This window comes from Haplochromis burtoni, unplaced genomic scaffold (genome assembly GCF_018398535.1).
Source record: "Haplochromis burtoni strain Fernald_Lab_line unplaced genomic scaffold, NCSU_Asbu1 Contig_67, whole genome shotgun sequence".
In the NCBI taxonomy this organism is placed as follows: domain Eukaryota; kingdom Metazoa; phylum Chordata; class Actinopteri; order Cichliformes; family Cichlidae; genus Haplochromis; species Haplochromis burtoni.
Genome location: NW_024582428.1, coordinates 1584884 through 1609581, shown reverse-complemented (window position 1 = coordinate 1609581; position 24698 = coordinate 1584884). Strand labels below are relative to the sequence as shown.

The window sequence follows — 24698 nt, the reverse complement described above, 5'->3', positions numbered from 1 at the left end:
GTGCATCCTGCCCATGTTCCAAGACAACAAAAGAGGTGAGATGGTTTTGGGGGCGGGCTGGGTACTACCACAGGTAAGCATGTTGGGCCGGACTTCAGGGTGTGATTTGTAGCTCAGCTGCAGGGGATGGGTGGCACAGTGGGTTCAGGGAGCAGTGCCAGGGGAAGCTGACTAACACTGCTGGCAGTTCTGCCTCTACCATTTTACACAGTAGTATCCTGGGACTGATTTGTGTGGCAGCAGATGACAGTGAGGAGCTGGGGACATAGACTGGAGCTAGGCAGGCAATGGCACAAGCATTGCATAAAGTGAATAATAAAGAGTTATCCTGAGCTGGGAATGCTGCATCCTGTGTGTGTATTAAGGGTCCAGATCAAGGCTAATGTCACAGAGACCTGGACTGGAAATACATGAAAATGCAGCCAATGGCCAAAGAAAAACTAGACATTTAAGGAAGAGTCCTTCAGAAGCCATTTAACCCACTTAAAAAATAGAAGAAAGGCAAGGGTTTGTACGTAACATATATGCTGTTATTTTAACTGTTATACTCATTTTGTTATATTAAAATACATTTGAAAGTAGGTTGCTGAAATCTAAATCTCAGTGTCTCGTTTAATGCCAAGAACATGACCCTGCATTGCTCCATTATAATCACAGTGAATCAAACACACATATTCCATGCCGTTCATGCCAGTTCCAGATGGGAAGAAATTCCTCCTTATTTTGTTGTTATGAGTAATGTTTTCCATCAGGCTCAGCAGGAAGGTCATTTTTTGGGAAGAGAAATTATTCTTTTTCAGTCAACACAGTTGCAGCAATCTTTGGGTGTATTAAGCAGAAGTTAGGACATTTTGTATGTGTTTTAAAACAGGCAGGATATTGTAATTTTTCATTCTTTCTTCAGTTTGGAGAATTAACTATTATGATCAGCAGCATCTGATCTAAGCTCCAAACCTACATTTGTTGATGAGATATTACACGCTTAGGACTGTGCAGAAGTAGGACAGAAGTAGTGACATTGTGTTGCTGTGTTGTTGGTTAATTTACTTTGACCCTCCCACAAAGTGAGAAATCATAGTAACCAAATAACTTTGTTCTGGTAAAATGAAAATATTAAATAAAATGGCCCAAAGAGAGGATTCTTATTGTCAGTGAAAGTGTACCAACACAGATCACTGTAATCGGCACCCGTTGGCTAGGTCTTCTCTGCTAATTTAAGTCACTAAAATGGCACTCTTTGTGCCTTCAGCAACTTTTAGAGCATTTTAAATAAATGATATGATACATTTTAGGGCTTCTATGTGGACATGTTTGTGCTTCAGTTTTGGTGAGTGAGATTCTAGTATCATATTAAGCTTTTACTTAGAACTAGATGTGTGATCATATACATTTATTTTGCTAGCATTAGCTAATAACTAAATACAAAAAGAAAGAAAGAAAAGAAAAACAGTTGGGCAGCAGCCAAAGCTTTAACATAAAGGCTTTATAAAATCCTTATTCAATGTTTCTCACAGCCATTGATGAAAAGGAAGTTATTGAAATTGTCAAACAAAGTAAACATCAGAAATCATTGGACTGTAATGATATTGATATGATAGTGGTTAAAAAAAGCTATTGAGGTAATTTAAAAACTATTTACATACATCTGTAATTTATCATTTCAGTGAAAATAAATTTTGTGGGGTGATAATAGATGAAAAACTTAACTGGAGAGCTCACATAAGATATATTCATTCCAAAGTATAAAGAAGCATTGCAATCCTAAACAAGACAAAGCAGGTTCACTTCATACTGTCTACTGTTCACTGGTTTCACCTTACTTAAGCTATTGTGCAGAGGTCTGGGACAATAACTATAAAACTACATTACATTCACTTTTTACTCTTCAAAAAAAGTGGTTCGAATCATCCACGACGCAGGTTATAGGGATCAGACAAACTCACTTTTCTTGCAGTCTGAAATATCTAAATTTGCTGATGTGAAATTCCAAACAGCACAAATTCTGTTCAAAGAAAAAGATAATGAACGACCAGGTAATATTCAGAGTATGGGCTTTTTTGGGGGGGAGAAGGAAATTATAATTTAATGGATGGGATGTACGTACTGCCAGAAAAAGCTTTTGTGTTTCTGTGCGTGGAGTGAAGCTGCGGAACAGAGTGTTGAGTTGAAGCAATGCCCAAACATAAAACTGTTTAAAAAGGGTTATGAAGAAAGGGAAAATGTTGATATTCAGTGAATACCTCTGTTTAGGAATTTTATGATGATGTATATATTATATCAGACATATGTTCGTTAATATTACTGCAGATTATATCAGTAAGGAGGCTGATTAAATATTGATCGATAACTTATGGTAAAGGGGTGGGATTAAATAAGTGTGCACAGCTGACGCAATGTTGAAATGTATTAGCTTTATTTTCTCTAGCATTTTTTCTCTTCTTTTTTCTGCTTGATGGACTTTGCATATTGTTTACATGATCGAAATAAATTAGAACAAACAAACAAACAAATGTGTCTTAGGGTTTGTGGGTGGTTGTAGTTCGGGAGATAAAGCGGGTCATCTACTAATCAGAAGGTTAGTGGTTGCTCCAGTCTGCATGTCAAAGTATCCTTGAGCAAGACACAAGTTGCTCTATGATGGATACATTGGAGTGTAAATGTTAGGTAGCAAGAACTTAAGTGGAAAAAAGTTCATGTTGTATAAAGTGCTTTGATTGCTCAAGTGGAGTAGAAAAGCACTATATAAGAATCAGCCTATTTAAAAATCAAAGGGTCCAATAAAAGAGTCCAAAACCATTTGTCTTCTTTTATATAAAGTCTATTTTCTGGTGGGGCGGGGAAGGACTGTTTCCTCACAGCAAGACAGTTCTTGATTAAATCTTCTGAGCGTGCAAGTTTTGTTTGTGCCTGTTTTGGTTTCCTCCAGGTAAAAAAGAAAAAAAAGATGCTAGTTAGGTTAATTAGTTATTCTAAATGTTCTAGATTAGATGTGCAATAGATGAACTCGAGTTTTTGAGCTGTCAGTAATACTAGTCTAGACTAGACTAAGAAGAACTCCACCAAGGTGGTTATTGGACTACAAGCTAGTGCTAGGTTTTAATAAATCTTTTAGTTGTTTTGTGTGTGTGTGTGTGTGTGTGTGTGTGTGTGTGTGTGTGTGTGTGTGTGTGTGTGTGTGTGTGTGTGTGTGTGTGTGTGTGTGTGTCCCATAGACAGAATTATGTATTTGTGTTGCTTTAAATAACAACAAAGGTTTAAATTAACAAAACTGGACAATCTCTTGTCTGTGCATCACTGGACAATCACGAGAGCCCAGGTTTATTGTTACTACAAATTGCGTTACAATAATTTCATATTTTCTTTGGGCAGTGCAGTATTGAATCATTCCCATCAAGTTAGCTTATGTTGCCCTGAATGCAGTTATTGCATCCAACTGTGCTCTCTGTCTTCCCAACATGCTCTCAGCCTGCATTCAAGCCCAAAGCTCTGCACTGTTGATGTGACTGGACAAATTAGTGTTACTCCAGCTAATGTATTCAAACTGCTGCCGAGTGGCTGCAGAGGACATTGAGCGGTATTAGAAATGATCGCTTTGACTGTGAGCGACGCTAACCACTCGTGAAAAGGTGACAGCACATTTGGCTGCTATTTGCTAGGGGAAAGAAAAAATACCTCCAAGTTTAACTTTGTGGTATTTTAGATATTTAATTCATACAGGATGTGGAAAATGTGTTTGGTCTATTCACATCTTAAAAGAGTCATTCTGACGAGAGAAACATGCTACAGAGTTCATCTCATGCCATTGCCCCTTGAACGCTTTAATGATTTTGTACTTTCTCAGTGCCAGCCTACTCACTGACAAACTATTCTTTCATAAAAATCTCTGGATGGCCCAGCTCTGTACCACTCCTGTTGAGCGCTTGCACACACAAATATTAAATATTTGTGGTGACTCCTGGATGTGTCTTAAGCAGACAACATCTGACAGGCCTGAAATGAAGCCAGGGCAGATATGAAAACAGGCACTGTCTGTCAAAATCAGGAAATAACCCCCACATTCACCTCAAGGGCCCAGCTGAAAATCATTAGTTTAAAACAATGTGCTGCTTCTACTGTTAGTCTGTTGGCTAAGCTACTGTTAGCTTTCAATTTGACGTTTTCTTTTACAAAAATGGTCCAGCTAAAACTAGTTTTCATATCAAAACAAATATACAGTATGATTCGATAAAAGCATGGAAAACATGACACATCTATTAATCTGCAATATTACATGATAATTTATTTTTTTTAAAAATACACAAAGGCAAAAATATTTACAACTGACTGCACACTGAACAGAAGAAAAATGGTTTTAGTGGTTGTGTTTGATAAATTTTGTACTTCCTAGAGAACTCTAGTGTGTTTGCCCAGATTTGGTTATAAAAATGAATTCAGTTTATTATTTTTAATAAGGATTTTAACAAAGAGAGGAGGTCTAAAATGAAAGGACTGTAAATGTCTTGCAGTTTGCAAGCAGATTACAGTCAGTCCAGCCAGACAAGATCTGTGGTGATATTCAGAAATAAATAACTATGATCGAGATTTGGAGAGCTTATCTGATTCTGCCTCCTTCCATTGAAACTGTTTGTCAAGAAACTACACAGATGAGCCCTTCCTACACAGAAAAAACAGCTAGCATCTATAAAATAGGATCACTTGAGGGAACTCTCGAAAGTCTGCAACAATACAATACAACAGAAAAAATGAGTATATTACACTAGATTTCCATGTTAACAATGTTGACATCAGCACAAATGATGTATGAAACCAATACAGATGTCATTATTGGGGACCAATGCTAACATCAGCATAAAATATCCAAGTTTTAGTATTACCCTTGCCCTTTGGGGGGAGTTGCAATCTTTGGGTGTGCTTGTTTTTTTGCTTTTTTAAAATTAATATCTATTATTATTTTTCCCCAAAAAACGACTAAACTGTCTCCACATCAGCTCTATAAACATGCCAACATATGCTGTAAGAGTCTATGTAATTTCAGACAGAGATCTGTCATCCCTGTTTTACACGCAGATCACAATGACTAATTAAACTGAGAAATTAAAATACTCCCAGTTGGGATGTGATTCATTTGTAATTTTCCTCTTTGTGGAAGCATTCTAGTTTGGTGCTGTTTTGAATGGCATACTGCTCTACATTTATAATATTACTTTATGCAAACAGTTAGCTTTGACTGGACTGAAACTATGATAAGGTTAGCTTGGCTAAAAAGTTAAAAATTGTTCTGAGGAATCGGCTTGCCCAAGCTAGGTGTCTGACCTCTACAGCATTTTCTAGTTCTGCCAGTGCTTCTTTATGGTGGCCCCTAGAGACAAAGCAAGTACAAACTCAGAAGCAAGTACAAATTGCAAAACACAACAGAAGAGTTCCAGCACAAAAGTGGCAGTGTTGAGCTTCTCTCTGAGCAAAGCACACTGACTGTTAGTTAACGTCAGATTTGACTCCACCTTAAGCTAAGCGTTCATAGTAATTAAAAACAAATTAAACAAACAACAGTTTGCATATTACCTTTCTTATAAAGTGTGGTTGTTCTATCCTTGCAGGTGTATCCAACGTCCTGTGTTTGCAACAAACTTGCCATTTATTTTGCAAATCAAGCTAAACACTGCCCCTAGCATCATGGAGCAGTTTGTACGTGTTTTGGAGTTTGTACGTGCTTTGTCTCTAGGGGGCCACCGTACTTCTTAACTGTTAAGCATTCCCAGAATACACAGTATGATGACATACTGAACCATCCCAGCTGTTTGCTGTCAAGTTTTCTAAACAAAGCTTTTAAAAGTTAGTTTACACCTTAGCAAAACCAATTGAAATGGCATGGTATCTGTATCCATCCACTGCATGCAACAAAAATAACATATTATTAACAAAAATAATATGCCATTTTCCAGACAATGTATCCAGATATATATTACAAGTTTGTGCAACGTTTTGTTATTAAATCTTACATGATTCATATTTGGTGTTGATGTTTGATTAAGTTAAAAACTAGTCTGAACCACAAGATCAAGATCATTGATGTCATAAAGATATAAAGAGATAAAAGTATGAATCTGCTGACATACAGGATGCTGTCTTATACTGTGTGTGTATACTGTGGCCTTAAGAAAAAAAAATGCCCCAGTCTCCATAAAATCCCCTTGGTTGCCATCATGCTGTCCACATTGCTTTTTCAACATTTATAGATGGATTACACTGCTAAGATTTCTAGCTATGTTGTTCTGCTTTTCAGCAAAACAGCAGAAAAAAATCCTGAAATATCAAGTGAACTCAGCTATGAGCTGAATTTTCCTTTGTGTTATCAAAGCAAACCACAAGCTTAAGCTGTTTGCACTAAAATTGTCTCTTCTATTTCATAGCAATCATCCAGACAGGCATAATGATCTCTGGGAAGCCTCCCTGTCTCTCAACAGCCAGGACTTCCAGTCCAGCCTTGGCAATGATGGTCTTCATGATGTCCAGGTGGCGGCTAATGCTGCTATCGATGGGGTCCAGCTTGCAGCCTTGCCTAGCCATATTATCCTTGATTATGATAACACCATTTGGACGCAGACTCTTTTTGCAGCGAAACAAGAAGTTCATCAGGTCCTTGTCTGTTAGGTGGCCTAAAGGGAAAGACAGGAAAAATAGTCACTTCTAACTGATTTATTAGTCACTGCAGAAATCATCAAGTCCCCCAATAGAACTATGGAAGTCCAGTGACTGTGATCTCACCCAAATGCAAAACCTTGAGTCAGAATAATCTTAACAAAAGTCACGTCGTTTATTAAGAAGATAATTCATTAACAAAAAGCTAGACATGAAATACAAAAGGAACTGAAAACTTCAAATTACACAAAATAAACTGGGAAACATACTATGAGGTACGAGGAGCTCGGACACATTAGGCAAAATGAGCTGATGCTCAAGGACAAAGGGAGACCGACACAATATATTCATACAGGAGGGTGATTAGGGGAGCAGAGACACTGTGATACAGAGCAGTAACAAATTAGACATAACGAGACGGGGGGACATAAAGCACACGAGACAGGGGACTATCAAAGTAAATCAGGACGCACAAACACTGAGAGACTAGGACAATGTGAGCTTGATGCAGACAAAAAGTAAAAAAACATGGAGACATGGCAAACTTAACATGAATGACACTAAACTACAAAATACAGATATGAGACTAAAAGGACAGAAAGGGGGTGCCAAAGGGAACTAATAAACCTAAAGTTATCTAAAATAAACTAGAGATACATAATATACAAGGAAAACAATATGAGATCAGAATAATTCATAAGCACAAATATAAAAATAGAACCTCAGAACATTCTTTTAAAGAATTTTAGGATTTTCTGTTTGAAAAAGTGCAAAATGCATCAACAAGTTTGCAGAATTACAACAGCATGCAAAATATTTGGAAAAGTTTCATTTTGTATCTGTATTTTGTATCAGCCAAAGATAAGGTAGATAAAGTGCCGAGAGTATAAGTGCTTTCTGTCAAGGGTACATGGGCAGTAACTTAGAGGACAGCAGTTAAGTGACAAGCCATTGTACCTCTAAGTCTAAAAGTATACGTATAAGGTACTTAAGAGTATACTGTATCTTCATAAGTATACAATTTGAAGCATCATTGTACAATAGATGAAAATTCAAATATATCAATACACCTGATCTTTCATGAGCAGAGTGTATAGATAACCTTCATACTTACATGCCACCCACTGCATCCATATGACATCATACTTGTTTTGTGGAGGTGTGAATTCTTGCAGATTGTAGCAGTAGTAGGTCTCAATACGGTCAGCATCGTCACCCAGGTACTCCTCATGTGCATGGAGCAGGAAGTGCTCCATCATGTCTGCCATCTCCAGTTTCTCAAACACGGGAAGGAGCACACCTTTGGCTACCCGCCCGATCCCACAGCCACAATCCAGAGCACACTGTGTGCCCGCACTACCGGGCCCCTGTTGTTAAAAAGAAAGAAAAAGAAAGGATAGACTCATATAACTTTAATCAAATTAATTTTAAAGGATACTTAGAGTTTAAAGTTAGGAAAATGCAGACTGTCTATAAAGCAAATGTAGTCATAAAATGAGATACAGAAAACAAAAAGATGCTTAAATCTTTCTTGTTCTTCTAGTAGTGCATTATTATCATGTCTAAATCATAAAAAGTTCTATACTTTATGTTTTATGTTACCAGGTGTCAAGCTTTCATGCTCAAAAGTACCAAACAAATCAACCCCAGTTCCTTAGGGTAACAAAGCAATGAACTTTAACACAAGGGAATAAAAAGTCACCTCACTTGACTTGTGCTGGTTTTCTTCCTCTTCATTTGGTATTCTGACCTCACTACAACCCCTCTACATCAGGGACCCCAGTTTATGATTGTAGGAAAGTATGGGGGCCCACAGGAGCTCTGTTACAGGAAGCTTCTTGGTTTCAGTGAATTACTGCCATACTGCTGTGCGCTTATGTAGCTCTCTTTAATCTGGATGCGTTCTAAATCTTTTCCTGCCACACTCTTTTTTAATGGAAACGTCAGGTGTAAACAGAAGCTGTTCACAGCCAGGGAAGAGACTTTGGAAGAGAATAATGATCCTCCTGCTTTATGCCACACACAATGGGGAGACATAATCAGATGATGCAGGTTATGTGTGTGAGAGCCCTCCCCGAACACCACACCCTGAAGCCATTCATCCCCCCCTACCCCCCTGCAGCTAAGCCACAAGCCACCCATACCCCCATCGATGGAGAGCCATCTAGGCCTAGCCGAGCAGGAGAGGAAATCAGTGACAACCATCTCCATCCCTGGCCTATGGACCACCTGGTGGAGAGCCAGATGCCACCAGGTGATCCGGACATTGGCATCCTTCATGCGATGGAGGCACTGCAGTTCCATCACCCATCCGAACACAGGGTGAAAAGACAGCCCAGGAGGTAATAATGAAGGAGCATTGTTGATTGCCCACTGGAATACCAGGCACTCTTTCTCTACTGTGCTGTGCCTAGTCTCCCACTCCGACAGTTTGCTGCTAATAGGAGAATTGGCTGAAGCGGCACTATGGGATATTTGTGGCTGTCCCCATGCACACATCTAACCTCCACCCACTCTGCCTCCAGCAATGCCCCAGGCCAAACCAGAGTTTGGTGGGGCAGGGTCTGCATAAAACCCGAGTCCACCATAGCCTGGTGGACGCATTCAGACTCCACAGCATTCCTTCTGACATCATCTCTAATTAGTGGCTCCAGTTCAGCTCTCGTGTATGGGAGTTTTGGACTGAGGTCCCTCTTCAGTGCAATGTCTCCTCCAACCTGTCAATATGGCACTCCAAGCTGGTGTGGGTAGAATACACCCACAACACCATGACCTCTGCTGCTATGGGCCTATTAACCTTTGAAGCATGGCTTGGCTAGGAGCCACCTCATTCCCAGCCACTGAAGGTGAGCTCACTGTACCCTCAGATGTCCCCTCCTATGAACATTGCGCTCTGTATGGAGTTGTTAGCAGAATCTGCATGAATATTGAAGATACTTATTATCTAGACGGCGGAATAATCACACGTGGGGCATCGGCTTTTACCGGAACATTCACACCAAAAGGTGACTTTGTTTATTGAACTCTCGCATATACTCCGCAGCATAACAGGAAGCATCCTTTCAAAATAAAATCACAACAGATGACAATGAGGGCATACCTATTAACTAGCTCAACAGGAGTCCAAAAAATTGGCTCCCAGTTTCATTGGACTGTTTGAAATAGAATAAATCATTAACCCTATCTCTGCCAAGTTGAAATTGATATAGAATGTGAAAATTCACAATGTTTTCAATATCTTCAGTCCACTGTGTACATTAATGTTTAAATTGCTATCCCAATTTCCCATTTTCTTTATGCTTTTTGAGCATTATAATTTTATATGGTTATATTACTGCTAGAGAAAGGATGCCTCCTAATTGTCTGTAGTTCCTTTTAAGCAGTCTTGGGAGTTTGTAAATAAAGGGCATGTAGCCTGACTCCCCTGTCTACAGCAGCAACACACACACAGACAAACCCAGAACATTAAAGAAATCCTTTCCTTGTCCACTGTAAAGAAGTTAGCACTGTTTTTTTAAAATAAATAAATAAAAATACCATAGTACAAAGTGATTACCAGCTGTTGGCTCAGCTCACTCTGTGTGGGTGTTTATGAGGCTGCCATCACGACTCCAGTATAATTAGAATTTGCACTGAGGCGCCATCATCATGAAACAATAATTTGTTTTGTACAATAAGGATGACAAATTTCTCACCAAAAATAGATTCTGGCATGTACACTAAGAGCTACATTGCAAATTGATATACTACAGGATGCAGAAACTATGACTATGAGTATATGCCTTGCATGCACTTTGCATGCAAAGCATATACTTTAAAGCTTAAAAGCTATTTTTATTCATCTTTAGGTATGAAAAGATGAATAAAAATACTTTTAAAAAAATCCTGACAGAGGTTGTCATAATTCATGCATGACAGGGTTAAATAACAATAATTACAATGAAACACATCATAGTAACATTAAACGATCAGTGGGTGGCAGGGTATGGAGTGACACATCAGAGTCCAATGGGGTGGTTTATGTTCAAGTATACCAACAACACTCACACAAATACAAGAATACAGCCTTTGACTAGCTGCCCACTGTAGTGACCAGCATGCGTGAAAATTTCCCAGATTTGTTTTTGCCTGGATTCTATTAATTGAATGTGAGGTACTAACTTTTGACTTACCACGAACCTCTTCAAAAACTGAAGGGAACCTTCCAGATCAACATTGGATATTTCTAGGAAATCTCCCATCATGCCCTCCTCTGAGGCAGGAACATCCTCGTAGAACTTCTGAGCTCTGTAGTAGAACTGTTTCTCTCCTTTGATGTACTCACAGGTGACTGGGAACAGCTTCACTGTTAGAACACATGGACAAACATACCAGGTGACCTATCATAAAACCCAGAACGTCATTTGAACACAATTGTCTGGTGCTCTAATGTCACTTGTAACCTGCAAAACAAAACTTGTGATGACCAACTACACAGACTGTTTATTACTATTCAATGACAGTCACAAGACTCCTCCTTTAATGTGTCTTGTATTCTGTATGAGATACGAATATTATTGAGAACCAGAATTATGTGAGATTAAACATTTAAACATTTGGGATAAGGGTGCAGGGGAGAGCTGCAGGACAGAGAAAAAGTTCTGGAACTACACTCACAGCTTTCCCCATTTTTAGCAGCAACTGTCACAACCGCATCAGGCACAAAATAGGCATGGTATTTCACTCTAAATATAGTTCAGTGGCGCTATAGTTAACATCAACACCTCACAACAAGAGCTGATGCTAGTAAATTATAAACATTGCCAGTGCTTATTCCTAGTTTCTGTATTGTAACGCTTATCCACTAATATTAAATTGTGTTCTGCAAAAATCTATTATATCCACTCAGTTCTTTCAGAGTACCTAATCTTTTCATGTAACGTGTGGTTACTGTGGAAGCACCCTCTGAGGTGTTTGTGCCCTTGGTTGAGGGTGAGTGAGAATGTCATTGCCACCACTTCAGACTTCAAACTTGTGTTAGTTTTTAGACTTCACCATTTCGCAAAATTATGCTATAGCGATAACCCATGTGTTACAATGTGACAACACGTTACATCAACGCATGTAATGAGCTATAGTGGGAAAGTGTTAAGAAGTTTACCAGATATGAATTTATAAGAATGATGTCTGTTTTAAATAATGATCAATTAGTTTGATATGATTATTTTTGACTGGTTTGAGTTTTTCCGAAGCATTACAAAGATGACACCAGACTGCTCTGTATGAAGATGGTTTCAGTCCCATAGGAAATGTAGAATGATAATTTGATCACTACTATAAATAGGGATGCGGTGTAGTATTCCTACACTCAGCTCAGCTGTTATATGGTACATGATAACCCTGTGGTTGATTCAAGTTACTGTTGTGAATTTACAAATGTTTAAAACGAATAAGTTTTATTACTGGGAGGCTGATAATAGAAATGTATACAGTGTTGAAATTTCGATATTGCCTTTGAAGAAACTTTATAATTCGCTTTTTAAACTATCCCAAACTTCCACTACTTCAGCTCTACTGAGCTGCAAATAATTTCTGTAATAAATGAACATATTTCTTGTCACTGACTTCATAACAAGTTGTTTCGGGGAGGAGGCTGAGGGCAATGTGTCAGTTTGATAACTAATAGCATGATTCATGACACGGTGGCTTAATCATGCTGCACCTGGCCAGGCTCACTAAAATAAGATGTAAAAGGAGACAAATGTGGTTATGACCTAACATTTTTCTCACAGTACCAGCTTTGATCAAAGCACCTACAACTGGTGTTTACTTGTCATGTTATCCCTCAGGACAGCTTTCAGGGGAAGTGTAAGTATAGAAATGTCGAGAAGAACGGAGAAGACCTGAAGACAGCTTGATAGCACACTTGTCTGCCAATCAAACTGTACATCTACCTCACACCTTGAAAGTGCACCAGCTCATTAGAAGCTGATCTTGGACTTTCTGTGTAACAGAATACTTGCTTAAATGATACAAGGTATGAGGATTAATCTGTCACGCTGTTAGTAAATGACCTGACTGCAGCCGCCTGATGGTAGATCAGACGGCATAGCACTGTCTGACATGAGTAAGTGCTCTTGTGTTTGATATGTCATTCCATTAATGGTCCTTGTATCAAATGGACGGTAAGAAAATAAGACACGTTTGAGCTAGAATGACCTACAGCTCAAGATCTCCTGTTGCTGCTGTTCAGCCCATGATCTCATGATAGACATGAGTGCACTCTGGAGATGATTAGCTATTATTTAAACTGTTAATGCACTGCAGTGCTTCCAATGACACTTTTTATATGAATGTACTAACCATTAATGATTCATATATGTCAATTCACTCACTAGCATTAACACTAACAAATCGCTATCCTGTAACTGTTTAATGGTATAAAAACAAAGCTACAAAAGAAATTTTACTTTGTTTCTGTTAATAAATATTTCATTACACATATGGTTCAGCACTTGGGAGAAAGGCTAAGTTGTTGAAAACATTAGGAATTACCAGGACTTACAATCAATTGCTCATCAAATCCAATCAAGTCTTCATCTAAGCCACAATTACGGACAAAATTCCTGTCTGGTTACACTGATATCAGCTGTATTTGCTGCTTAAAGTCAAGTGACCTCTGGAATTTGAATTTGGAGAACCCCCTTAAGCAATAGATATGGCAACAACCTATATTGCCATATCTATTCACTCATCAATCCAAATCATTAAAGTCAAGTTTTTCAGTCACATCCATGGCCGCAGGTGTATAAAAGAGCAGAGCAGTCTGATGGCTGAGTCTGGGTTTGGTGGTTGCTAGGAGAACGGTACTTGCTTGGGTGGACTGTGCCAACCCTAAAGTTTGGTAGAGGGGGGGTTACGATGTGGGGTTCTTTTTCAGGAGACAAGCTCCTTAGATGCAGTGAAAGGAACTCTTAATACTTCAGCATAGATAATTCAGATAATAATATGATCCCATTTGTGGATCCGTCCCTTCCTGTTCCAACACTTCCAACACACTCCTCTAAACATTGTGGAAAGCCTTCCTAGGAGAGTTGAATCTGTTGTAGCTGGACCAACATCATATTCAATCCCGTGGATTAAAAATGGGATCTCAGGTTCATATGCATACTAAGACAGATGGGGAGTACATTTGGCCATATATAGGCAATATCGCCTATATATTTTCTGTAGCTGCTTGGGAAACTAACACAATGATAAGAAGGCATTTTATATAAATTCTCCATCAAAATTCTTTATGTTCTCACTGTTGTTTGCCACATCCCTATTGAGTTCCTGATGAAGACTTTTAGGGCCCTGTTGATCTCGGATCCTTTCTTGTAGTCAATGAGTAATTTTATTTTTTTATTTCAAGTAACATTACCAGGAATTTCTGTTTGCTAATAGTATAAGTCTTTCAGATAGGCTGGAAGCAGAAATGTGCAGGTAACACCACAGTTTATTGAACAGTGGTGTTGTTTGTTGTTGTTTAAAAGGGATTCACATGCTTTTTATCTTTTAGTGAAAGGCGAAGTGCAATATACTGGAGGTGTATGCAGCAACTCTAGTGTGACCATTACATGAAAATATCCACATCACCTTTCTATCTAAGGAAAGAGTTGTACTCTGTCCACTTTATTAGGTACACCTTGCTTTTACTAGGTTGCCCCCGTATGCCTTTACCTTAATTAGAAGATTTTACAAGATGTTGAAAATATCAGAGCTTTTGATCCATTTTGGCATGATAGCATCACGGACATTTGTCAGCTGCCACGAGGGAGCAATGAGGCATTTCCCATTCTGCCACATGCCAAAGGTGCCCTTTTGGATTGAAATCTGTTAATTGTAGAGGTCATTTAAATACAATTAACTCAATTTTATGTTCAAGAAACCAGGCCGAGATTGTCTGAGATTTTTGACATGGTGCATTAATCTGCTGAAAGCAGCTGTTAGAAGATGGGTCCGGTTTGGATATTAAGGTATAGAATTTAATCAATGCTCACTTGATACTAGGGGCCCAAAGTGTGCCAAGAAAATATCCCAAAATATCATATCACATCATTACCACACCAGACTGAACTTTCTGATACAAGGTAGGATGGATTCAATGTATGTACACATGTTGTGATAACTTCGTCTATTTCATTACAAATGGCATCTGATATAAAATAAATAAGTTAATACATTTAAATAGTGCCAAATTACATATGTATTCCATCTGCTGTGTCAACCTTTTAGGAAATAAGGTAGCAAAAGTGGGAAAAGGGCTACTTAATCTATATAGAATAAAGGGAACTTAAAATCTTTTATATAATATATATATATATAATTTTACATGTTTAAGTTGCATTCACACAATGGGACACAATGTCATGAACATGCACATGTGAGAATGTTTAAGTATTTGGTAGCTCAGACAGGACCACTCGAGCTACAATCCGAGGAGACTTGTTTATACCCCACAGACGGACAGCATTTGGGCAGAACGTCCTCTCTGTCAAGGGAGGCCATCTGTGGAACAGTCTTCCTCAACCCATTAGAGAATGCTCGAAATTCAGTTTGTTTAAAGCAAAGGTTAAAAACTGGTTATGGACAAATCAAGTGTGTGATCATGTATGAGTTGTATAGTTTTAATGTTTTATTTGGGAACAGAATGGTGTGTATGTGTAAGTTTGGTGATGGAGTTTTTATTATGAATGAATGATGAATTTTTATGAATTATTATGTCTATTTTTATGCTTAAGGACAACAGATGGAAATTAGCCCTTGGCTATAATCTGGCATGTTTACATTCATGTAATTTTTTTTTACATTTATGTTCATTAACATGCACTGTCCTAAATAAATAAATAAGTAAATATAACATTTTGTATTGTAATGCAATTAATGCAATTAAATTTAGAGCAAATAAATGACTATTCTGGTTATACAGTCACTAAACATCTATTTAGACTATATAAAAAAACATAACAAAGAAAAAAGAGCTATTGTTATAGTGGACACTGCATGTCCTGCAAACTATACAACTGCACTAATCAGTCATAGGGGAAATTTATCTTTAAGGGGTTTCTCCCATAAAGCCTGAAGCCTATAAAGCAAACTTAAATGAGCTGTGGGCCACTGCTGGCAGTGTCATCTCATTGGAGGGCTACGTTAGTGCTCAAGTAATACAAAAAACAAACAAACACACGAAAATGTTTCTGAAAATGTAGTGTTTTGCCTTTTTTTTTTTTTTAAATGTTGTATAACAAGGCAAAACTGCAAACATGAGCGCAAATATATATATTTTTTTCTCACTCTTTAACTGAAGCCCTTCATTGAACTACCAAATAAACAAACTGGTACTCTCTTTCTGGTAAGACACATGGCAGCATTTCTGCTATAACCTTTTTTGTATTTAGCAAAATAAAAAATCAGACACATTAGTTTTTGACTGCTAGTGAAAATTGTTTTCTTTACAAATATCTCCATTAATGAACTGACACAGCCAATCCCTCAACATGTTTGTACTCTCTGCTCATACTGCTTTCATATTAAATCATTTTTTGCTTTTTAAAGAATTTTTTTTAACATTGAACTCAACAACAAACAAATGCTGTTTTGAAGTTGGTGATGACAACTTCAAAACACCTCCCGTATGGAGGAACTACTCGCACGTATTGCTCAGGTGTGATTGTGGCCCATTTTTCCTCGGTCTTCAAAGCCTTTAGGTTCAGTGGGCACCTTCTGTGAACTCTGTTCAAGTTCTTTCCAAGACTTTCAACTGTACTCTGGGCAGGCTGCGCTATTCTAGCAACTTTATTTTCTTTCTCTGAAGCTAATAGAGAGCTTACATGCCTCTGTGTTTGAGATCATTATCTTGCTGAAACATCTACCCATATTTCATCTTCATCATCTTGTTAGATGGCAGCAGATTTTTATCAATAATGTCTCGGTACATTTTTCCTTTAATCTTTCATTCAGTAAAATGAGGCATGCCAGTGCCATATGCTGAAAAACAGCCCCACACCATGTTCCCAACTCCAAATTTTCATCTCAGTATGGTGTTTTGGGCCAATATGCAGTGCTGTTTGACTTCCAACCATTATGGTATCCAAATAATTCAATTTTGGTCCCATCTGACTAGAATATATTCTCCCAGGATTTCACAGCCTTGTTTAAATGTTGGTCAAAAAACCTTAAATGCTTTTTCTTCAGCAATGGAGTCTGGTGCATACAGGCCATGGTGGTAGAGTTCATTACTTATTGTTTTTCTTTTTAAACAATTGTGCCTGCTGATTCCAGGTCTTTTTGTAAGGTCCTTGGGTCTGTGACAACTATTCTAAAAATTATTTTCATTCATCTCTCTGAAATCTTGTGAGGAGCACCTAGTCATGCCCAGTTTATGGTGAAATTGTGTTTTTTCTACTTCTGGGTTATGGCCATAGCAGTGCTGACTGGAACCTTTGGTAGTTCAGAAATTCTTTTTTAATTAATGTCAGTATGTTTTTTAAGTTGCAAAGGTCTTGAGAGAGCTTATTAGTTTTACCCATCATGAGATGTTTCTTGTGGGAAACCTTGGTAATGAGACATTATTTGATAGGCCAGCTATTGGGACAAAACCAGCTGATATTAATTTGCACTAAGTGACAGGATTGCTTTCCAATTCCTGATAGATTTCAGTTGGTGTCATGACGTTCCATGTCCTTTGTGTTCAGTGTTCATTATTATTCACATTCACATTATTAAACATAACTTGATTTATGGACATTCTTTCGAGTTCTTTGCATGCATGGACTGATTGTGTTGTTATCAACACCAAGTGAGAATTTCATATCAATTATAGATATATATATATATATATATTAGGGGTGCAACGATATTCGTATCGATATTGAACCGTTCGATACAGTGCTTTCGGTTCAGTACGCATATGTATCGAACAATACAAAATTTGTAATTTATTTTATCAACTTTCCTTCTGACGATGCTGTCTGTGTTGAGCGCTCAGTGAATCTGCGTTCGACTACTCCGCCTAGGCTGCACTGTCCAGCGCAGATCCACTGAGCGCTCAACACAGACAGCATCGTCAGAAGGAAGAGCGCAGGGCAAGCTAGCGAGACAGAAGTTAAGCTCTCCTTGCAACATGGCAAATTGAACCTCCCCCACCCTCATTCAGATCTGGCGTTTGGAATTATTTTGGTTTTCATGTGACGTATGACCCTGAAGGTAAGCGCGTCATGGACTAAAGTAAAACAGTATGTTGGATGTGCCACGCAATGCTCAATTACATGGGTGGGAACTAGTGTGTTAGCGCAGTTAGCTCGTTAACGTGTTGGCCGTCTAGCCCCATGCACGGGGCGATCAGGGGTAGCTCGTTAACGGAGATTTGCCGTGTTGTGGCGTTAAGGTCATTTCAACGAGATTAACCTGAAAGCACTAGTGGGAACACAACGAATATGACTGCACATTTACGCCGACATCATCCTAATGCAAAGACAAAAACAACAAGCAAGCATGCTACAAACTTTACCCGAGTCATTTAGACAGCCGTTAGCACATGATTCTCCTTATGGGGACCTGATATGTTTAATATGCTGCTGAGAATATAGCCCAGAAGAAGCGTATAGTATAGCTTTTATTTTGGAAAGAGCCATTTCTCTGTAATAAACTCTCTTTTCCAAAGATGAGTGATTCCTCAATCAGATACAGGGCTCGCAAAATCGCTAGCCCGACGTCCCGGGGCTAGCGATTTTTCCAGTCGGGCTACCAAAATCTATCTCTGGAAGAAATATATGTCAATGCTTTTGCATTCTTTCAGAAATGTAGCTGGGTAATTATGTCATTGGCATCGGTGAGCCACTGTCAATATGTGACATATTGAAATCGCGTTTGAATTTGCGCTTGTTTTTTTGCTTTCACTTTGCAATCGTGCGAACTGTGTATAGAGAGCGACAGCACTGATCTGTGAGTGATGATAATTTGTGCACCAATTCCTCTGACATCGTCTTATTAATCGTTAGCTTACTATGCAAACATGACAAGTGAAATCTCCCGCAGCAAGCTTAAACATGTGAGAGGTTGATCGCGCAGAGAATCGCTGAGCTTATGTGAGTGCGTGTGTAAAAGCAGCAGGATATATATTTCAGTTCTGCTGAGCCAAATAAGACAGGTCAGGGTGAAGAAGTGACAGCCAAAGAAAAGCTTACCACAAAACGGAAAGTTATGACAAATCAGACTATAAGGCAAAAAGAAAGTGCAGCTTTATGGTTTCATGGACAAAATAATTTCTGTGGCTGCAATATGACGAGCTAAATAACCAGGGCTGCACATAAGTGGTCCGCAGGTGCGCATTCGCTGTCAAAATAAAAAACACGCACAAGGGTTAGGGTTAAATTTAAAAACTGTACTTTTGAGTTAAAATATATATTTATAATTTTAATAAATGACAAATTAAAAAGGCATGAACATTTTTTTTGTATCGAAAAAATATCGAACCGTGACACCAAAGTATCGAACCGAACCGAACCGTGAATTTTGTGTATCGTTGCACCCCTAATATATATATATATATATATATAATATATATATATATATATATATATATATATATATTACCCACACAAAATATAGGACAATAAGGCAGGAAATTGCAGCAACTCAATAAAAACTTGATGTCAACTTAAGCTGAGTGATATCAAAATAAAAGTGGGTACACAGTCCAAATCATTAAATGTTTTTCCAAAAATTAAGAAGTAGTTTTGCTGGCTACGTTTAACAACTACAACATCCTTTTTTGGTGTGTGTGTGTGTGTGTGTGTGTGTGTGTGTGTGTGTGTGCGTGTGTGTGTGTGTGTTTTGTGTATGGACATACTGCAAATCAATTTCCCATTGGGGGCAATAAAGTTACCATTGAACCATTGGAAAGACATAAGTTAACTAAATCTGAGAACAAGCCATAGTTAGAGGTAAATCCTGGCATTCTAGGTAAGTGCAGTGGTGGTGATACAGGATTTAAAATCATACAAATCAATATTTACGAGTAACCGTCTAAGAATAAGGATCAACATTATCCGAAGGAGTCTATAATGTGCCCTGAGGTGCAGTAAGAACAACCTTTTGTTATTTTAGCTATTTCAGCAACCTGACTTTGGCAAAACATGGGTATGAAAAGAAGAGAAGAACACATCACACCTGTCATGAAATCAACATTCAAGAAAATTTTTTAGTACATTTCTATGACCCATCTTACCCAGTGGAACCTTCTCTAGCAGGTACAGGTAGCTGGCAAAGAACTCACTCCTCAGTGTGTGGTGTAGATGAAAGGACATGCTGTGGCGACACATGGTGTCATCTGTCCCTTTCCAGCGGTCCCTGAATGCCTGGTGAGCACCCTTGTACTCAAAGTTTGAGGAGCTGTTTTTGTCATTTTCAAGTGTAATCTCCATTTTGTCCTGTTGGTCTTTTTATCCAGAAAGATCTTGAAGAGCAATGGTACAGCAGAGAAGTCTAAAAGACTGAATACTGTGGTGCCCGTTTAGGATACTGTTTCTCCAGCTGCTGCTATATCTGTCTAGCTGAGTTTTCAACAAGTCTCTGCCAGTGTTCAAATAACCAGCAGAGATCTTTTTCACAGGAAGCACACAGGAGGTGCCACCAGATTTACAGATCACCTGCTAGAGACACTGACTGTAAAGAAGTGAGAAGGGGGCAGGGCATAAATGAAAGGACTTATTTCTACAGGAACTCGTGACCAATAAGCCCACAGAAGGTGACTGAACTGCAGGGTTTAAATTCCAACAAGTCCTTACACCCATATTTATGACTTGATCCTAAAAACAGCGTTGTCTTATCAAGTTTGTATACTCTAGAATTAAAATACCACAGTTTAGACAAAAGGCAGCAGTTATTAAAAGCTCCAAGATTCTATGAGTAAATATGACCAGACAGGAATATTATTTATTATTATGAAATATGAATTGAATGCCATTTTTATTCAAGGTCATTTATTCAAAACTTGGAATAAATATTAATTGAATTTATAAAGTTTTCCACTTTTTTAATACTGTTGAAAAAAATTGGGAATAATCTAAGTTCAGACAAGTTAACAAAATATGTGTTAGTATATCTGTGCACCCAAGTTGAAAAATAACCCTGGGACTGTCCAATACAGAGTAACAGGATGTAAAACGCAAGCTGGGACATCATACTCTAAGAGGCACAAATGAGTGGCTGGGGCAGTGTGCAGGAAAATTTGTCCAGCATACAGGGAGTGCAGAATTATTAGGCAAATGAGTATTTTGTCCACATCATCCTCTTCATGCATGTTGTCTTACTCCAAGCTGTATAGGCTCGAAAGCCTACTACCAATTAAGCATATTAGGTGATGTGCATCTCTGTAATGAGAAGGGGTGTGGTCTAATGACATCAACACCCTATATCAGGTGTGCATAATTATTAGGCAACGTCCTTTCCTTTGGCAAAATGGGTCAAAAGAAGGACTTGACAGGCTCAGAAAAGTCAAAAATAGTGAGATATCTTGCAGAGGGATGCAGCAGTCTCAAAATTGCAAAGCTTCTGAAGCGTGATCATCGAACAATCAAGCGTTTCATTCAAAATAGTCAACAGGGTCGCAAGAAGCGTGTGGAAAAACCAAGGCGCAAAATAACTGCCCATGAACTGAGAAAAGTCAAGCGTGCAGCTGCCAAGATGCCACTTGCCACCAGTTTGGCCATATTTCAGAGCTGCAACATCACTGGAGTGCCCAAAAGCACAAGGTGTGCAATACTCAGAGACATGGCCAAGGTAAGAAAGGCTGAAAGACGACCACCACTGAACAAGACACACAAGCTGAAACTGATAAGGTTTCCGAAAGAGACTCAGGCGCAGGCCAGGGTTTTCCTTTAAGCGAAGGACAGTGCGTTTATTTACAGTGAACACATACACCAAGTGGCTATATACAACGTGCAGGGGAAACGGGTCCGGGTCGCCAAACACATACACCAAGTGGCTATATACAACGTGCAGGGGAAACGGGTCCGGGTCGCCAGGGTCCGTGGGAAACAGGGTTGGGAGAAGGGTGTTCCACACTTTCTGTACAAAAACGTTCCCCCTCAATCACTCCTCTCCGCATCGGGTTCCAAAAACGATCTACACACAAAACGTCGGGTTAGCAGGATAATTATAAGAAATTCTCAAAGTACAGGTTAGCAGAAACACAAGTCTAACTGACACTGATAGCTCAACGATCCAGCGAAGACTAGTGCAGACTCGCCATCTAAGTAGTGCAGTAATCAGCTGGGATCAGCGGCCGGTGTGGTGATGAGCAGGTGTGTGGGCCAGCAGCGGGAGCCCGCAGTGAGCATCGCCGTGGCGAGAGAGAGAGAGAGAGAGAGAGAGGGCGAGAGCGAGAGAGCAAACAAACCACAAACATATTGCCCAATAGAGGATTGACCAGCGGGGCACAGAGACCATGACAGAAACGTCAAGACTGGGCCAAGAAATATCTCAAGACTGGTTTTTCTAAGGTTTTATGGACTGATGAAATGAGAGGGAGTCTTGATGGGCCAGATGGATGGGCCCGTGGCTGGATTGGTAAAGGGCAGAGAGCTCCAGTCCGACTCAGACGCCAGCAAGGTGGAGGTGGAGTACTGGTTTGGGCTGGTATCATCAAAGATGAGCTTGTGGGGCCTTTTCGGGTTGAGGATGGAGTCAAGCTCAACTCCCAGTCCTACTGCCAGTTTCTGGAAGACACCTTCTTCAAGCAGTGGTACAGGAAGAAGTCTGCATCCTTCAAGAAAAACATGATTTTCATGCAGGACAATGCTCCATCACACGCGTCCAAGTACTCCACAGCGTGGCTGGCAAGAAAGGGTATAAAAGAAGAAAAACTAATGACATGGCCTCCTTGTTCACCTGATCTGAACCCCATTGAGAACCTGTGGTCCATCATCAAATGTGAGATTTACAAGGAGGGAAAACAGTACACCTCTCTGAACAGTGTCTGGGAGGCTGTGGTTGCTGCTGCACGCAATGTTGATGGTGAACAGATCAAAACACTGACAGAATCCATGGATGGCAGGCTTTTGAGTGTCCTTGCAAAGAAAGGTGGCTATATTGGTCGCTGATTTGTTTTTGTTTTGTTTTTGAATGTCAGAAATGTATATTTGTGAATGTGGAGATGTTATATTGGTTTCACTGGTAAAAATAAATAATTGAAATGGGTATATATTTGTTTTTTGTTAAGTTGCCTAATAATTATGCACAGTAATAGTCACCTGCACACACAGATATCCCCCTAAAATAGCTAAAACTAAAAACAAACTAAAAACTACTTCCAAAAACATTCAGCTTTGATATTAATGAGTTTTTTGGGTTCATTGAGAACATGGTTGTTGTTCAATAATAAAATTATTCCTCAAAAATACAACTTGCCTAATAATTCTGCACTCCCTATATAGACTAGAAGTCCCCAAGTCCCCAACACATCCAAAGTTGGTTGAAAACAACAGGGCTTAGGTCCTGTGGGATTTCCAGTTCCAAACCCCAAAACTGAAAGTGTGGCTCCATCCTTCTGATATTGTAAAGATGGGGATTTTTACATGAGATTCTGTGGCAGGCGTGCCCATAGTCCAGCCAGGGGGCCAATCATGGCCCTAGGTCAGATTTTATATGGTCCCTGACTCCTACCATAAAATGTATTATTTATAGTCAGCAATCATAAACAGAATTAATAAAATGTAATTTCTCTTTTCACCATGAGTTGGAAAGTGAAATTACCAAGAAGTGCATAGGAGTTTTCTACACTCACACAATAAACACAATAGTGAGTGTCGTTTAAAATAAACCTGAAATGCTGATATTCAGCAGCTTCACTGAGGTTTCAGGTATGTCAGAGAGCTCAATCTTTTTTCTTTTTTTTACACAATGATTCATTGATTTTTTTTGGAACAATACAAACAGCAACAAATCAGCACAGCCAAATACAAACAAGAAGAAGAGGAAGAAAAAAACAAATACAGGTACATGAGTTACAAGTGTGCATGTCTGGGTCAAAATATGTACAGTGTTCCACATTTAAAGTCAAGAGAAAGAAGAAAAAAAGGGAGAAAAAAAGAGGGAATGCAGATATTAATTATTATATTTAAAAACAAAATGTGGTCCCCCTTTATGCAATAGCACAGCAAGGTCACGAGGTAGGTGATCAAGCAAAGGCTGCCATATCCTACTGAATGCATCACAATTGCCCTTTATGATGGCACTAAGGCGCTCCATTGGCAGCACCTTGAACGTTTCTCTGTACCATTGTGTAACAGTGGGGTGCTGTCTCTGAATCCATTGAAACAGTACACATCGCCTCACTAAATGTAAAAGTTTACATAACAAAAGCATTTGTACAGAAGACAGAGAAAGCTCTTCTATAGATAGACCCAAAACGAACAGGACAGGGTTCAGTGGGATCGTCTGGTGAAAGATTGAGCGAAGCTCTATAGCAATATTCTTCCAAAATCTAGTAATTAAAGGACATTGCCGTATGCAATGGTAGTAAGTCCCCACATCCATATCGCACATTACACAATGAGGAGAAATCTGAGGATGAACTTTATTTTAAAACTCTGGGGTACGCTGCAGTCTATATAAGATTCTGTAATGGCTTTCCTGGAGTCTGTTACAGGAAAACAATTTCTTGGCAGATCTAAAAGTTCTGGACCATGCTTCTGCACTAAGCTCAACTTTGAGGTCGGTTTCCCACCGAACCCTGGCCCTTATCGGTGGTTACAAAATTCAGAGACAATGATTTCCTGAAACATACAAAGACAAAACTAATTTAAAGACAAAATCTTTAATGAGCCAAAGCCGACACAAATGTGTTTTATCTACTTTCTAATCCATTCATCATAAATGTAACAATGAACGTGTTTAGAAAGTTGGCACATACATGTAATTTTTCATCTTTTTATGCATCCATCTATAGAACGCTGCATGTTATATTCTAAATCTGCCTGTTCTTTTTTAGAAACCTGCCTGCAAAAAATAAACCTAAAGTATGTAATACATCAATG

General features: G+C 38.9%; 1 protein-coding gene across 1 annotated transcript; it reads right to left on the bottom strand.

Moving 5' to 3' along the window:
- Positions 1–3304: 3304 nt before the first annotated feature.
- On the bottom strand, positions 3305–20325 carry ntmt2 (N-terminal Xaa-Pro-Lys N-methyltransferase). Its single transcript, XM_005937362.3, has 4 exons — positions 19889–20325; positions 10812–10984; positions 7754–8006; positions 3305–6656 (listed from the first exon to the last, which is right to left on the bottom strand). Exons 1-4 carry the CDS (start codon positions 20082–20084, stop codon positions 6400–6402), a joined length of 879 nt encoding a protein of 292 aa, XP_005937424.1. The 5' UTR covers positions 20085–20325; the 3' UTR covers positions 3305–6399.
- Between the last annotated feature and the right edge of the window lie 4373 nt (positions 20326–24698).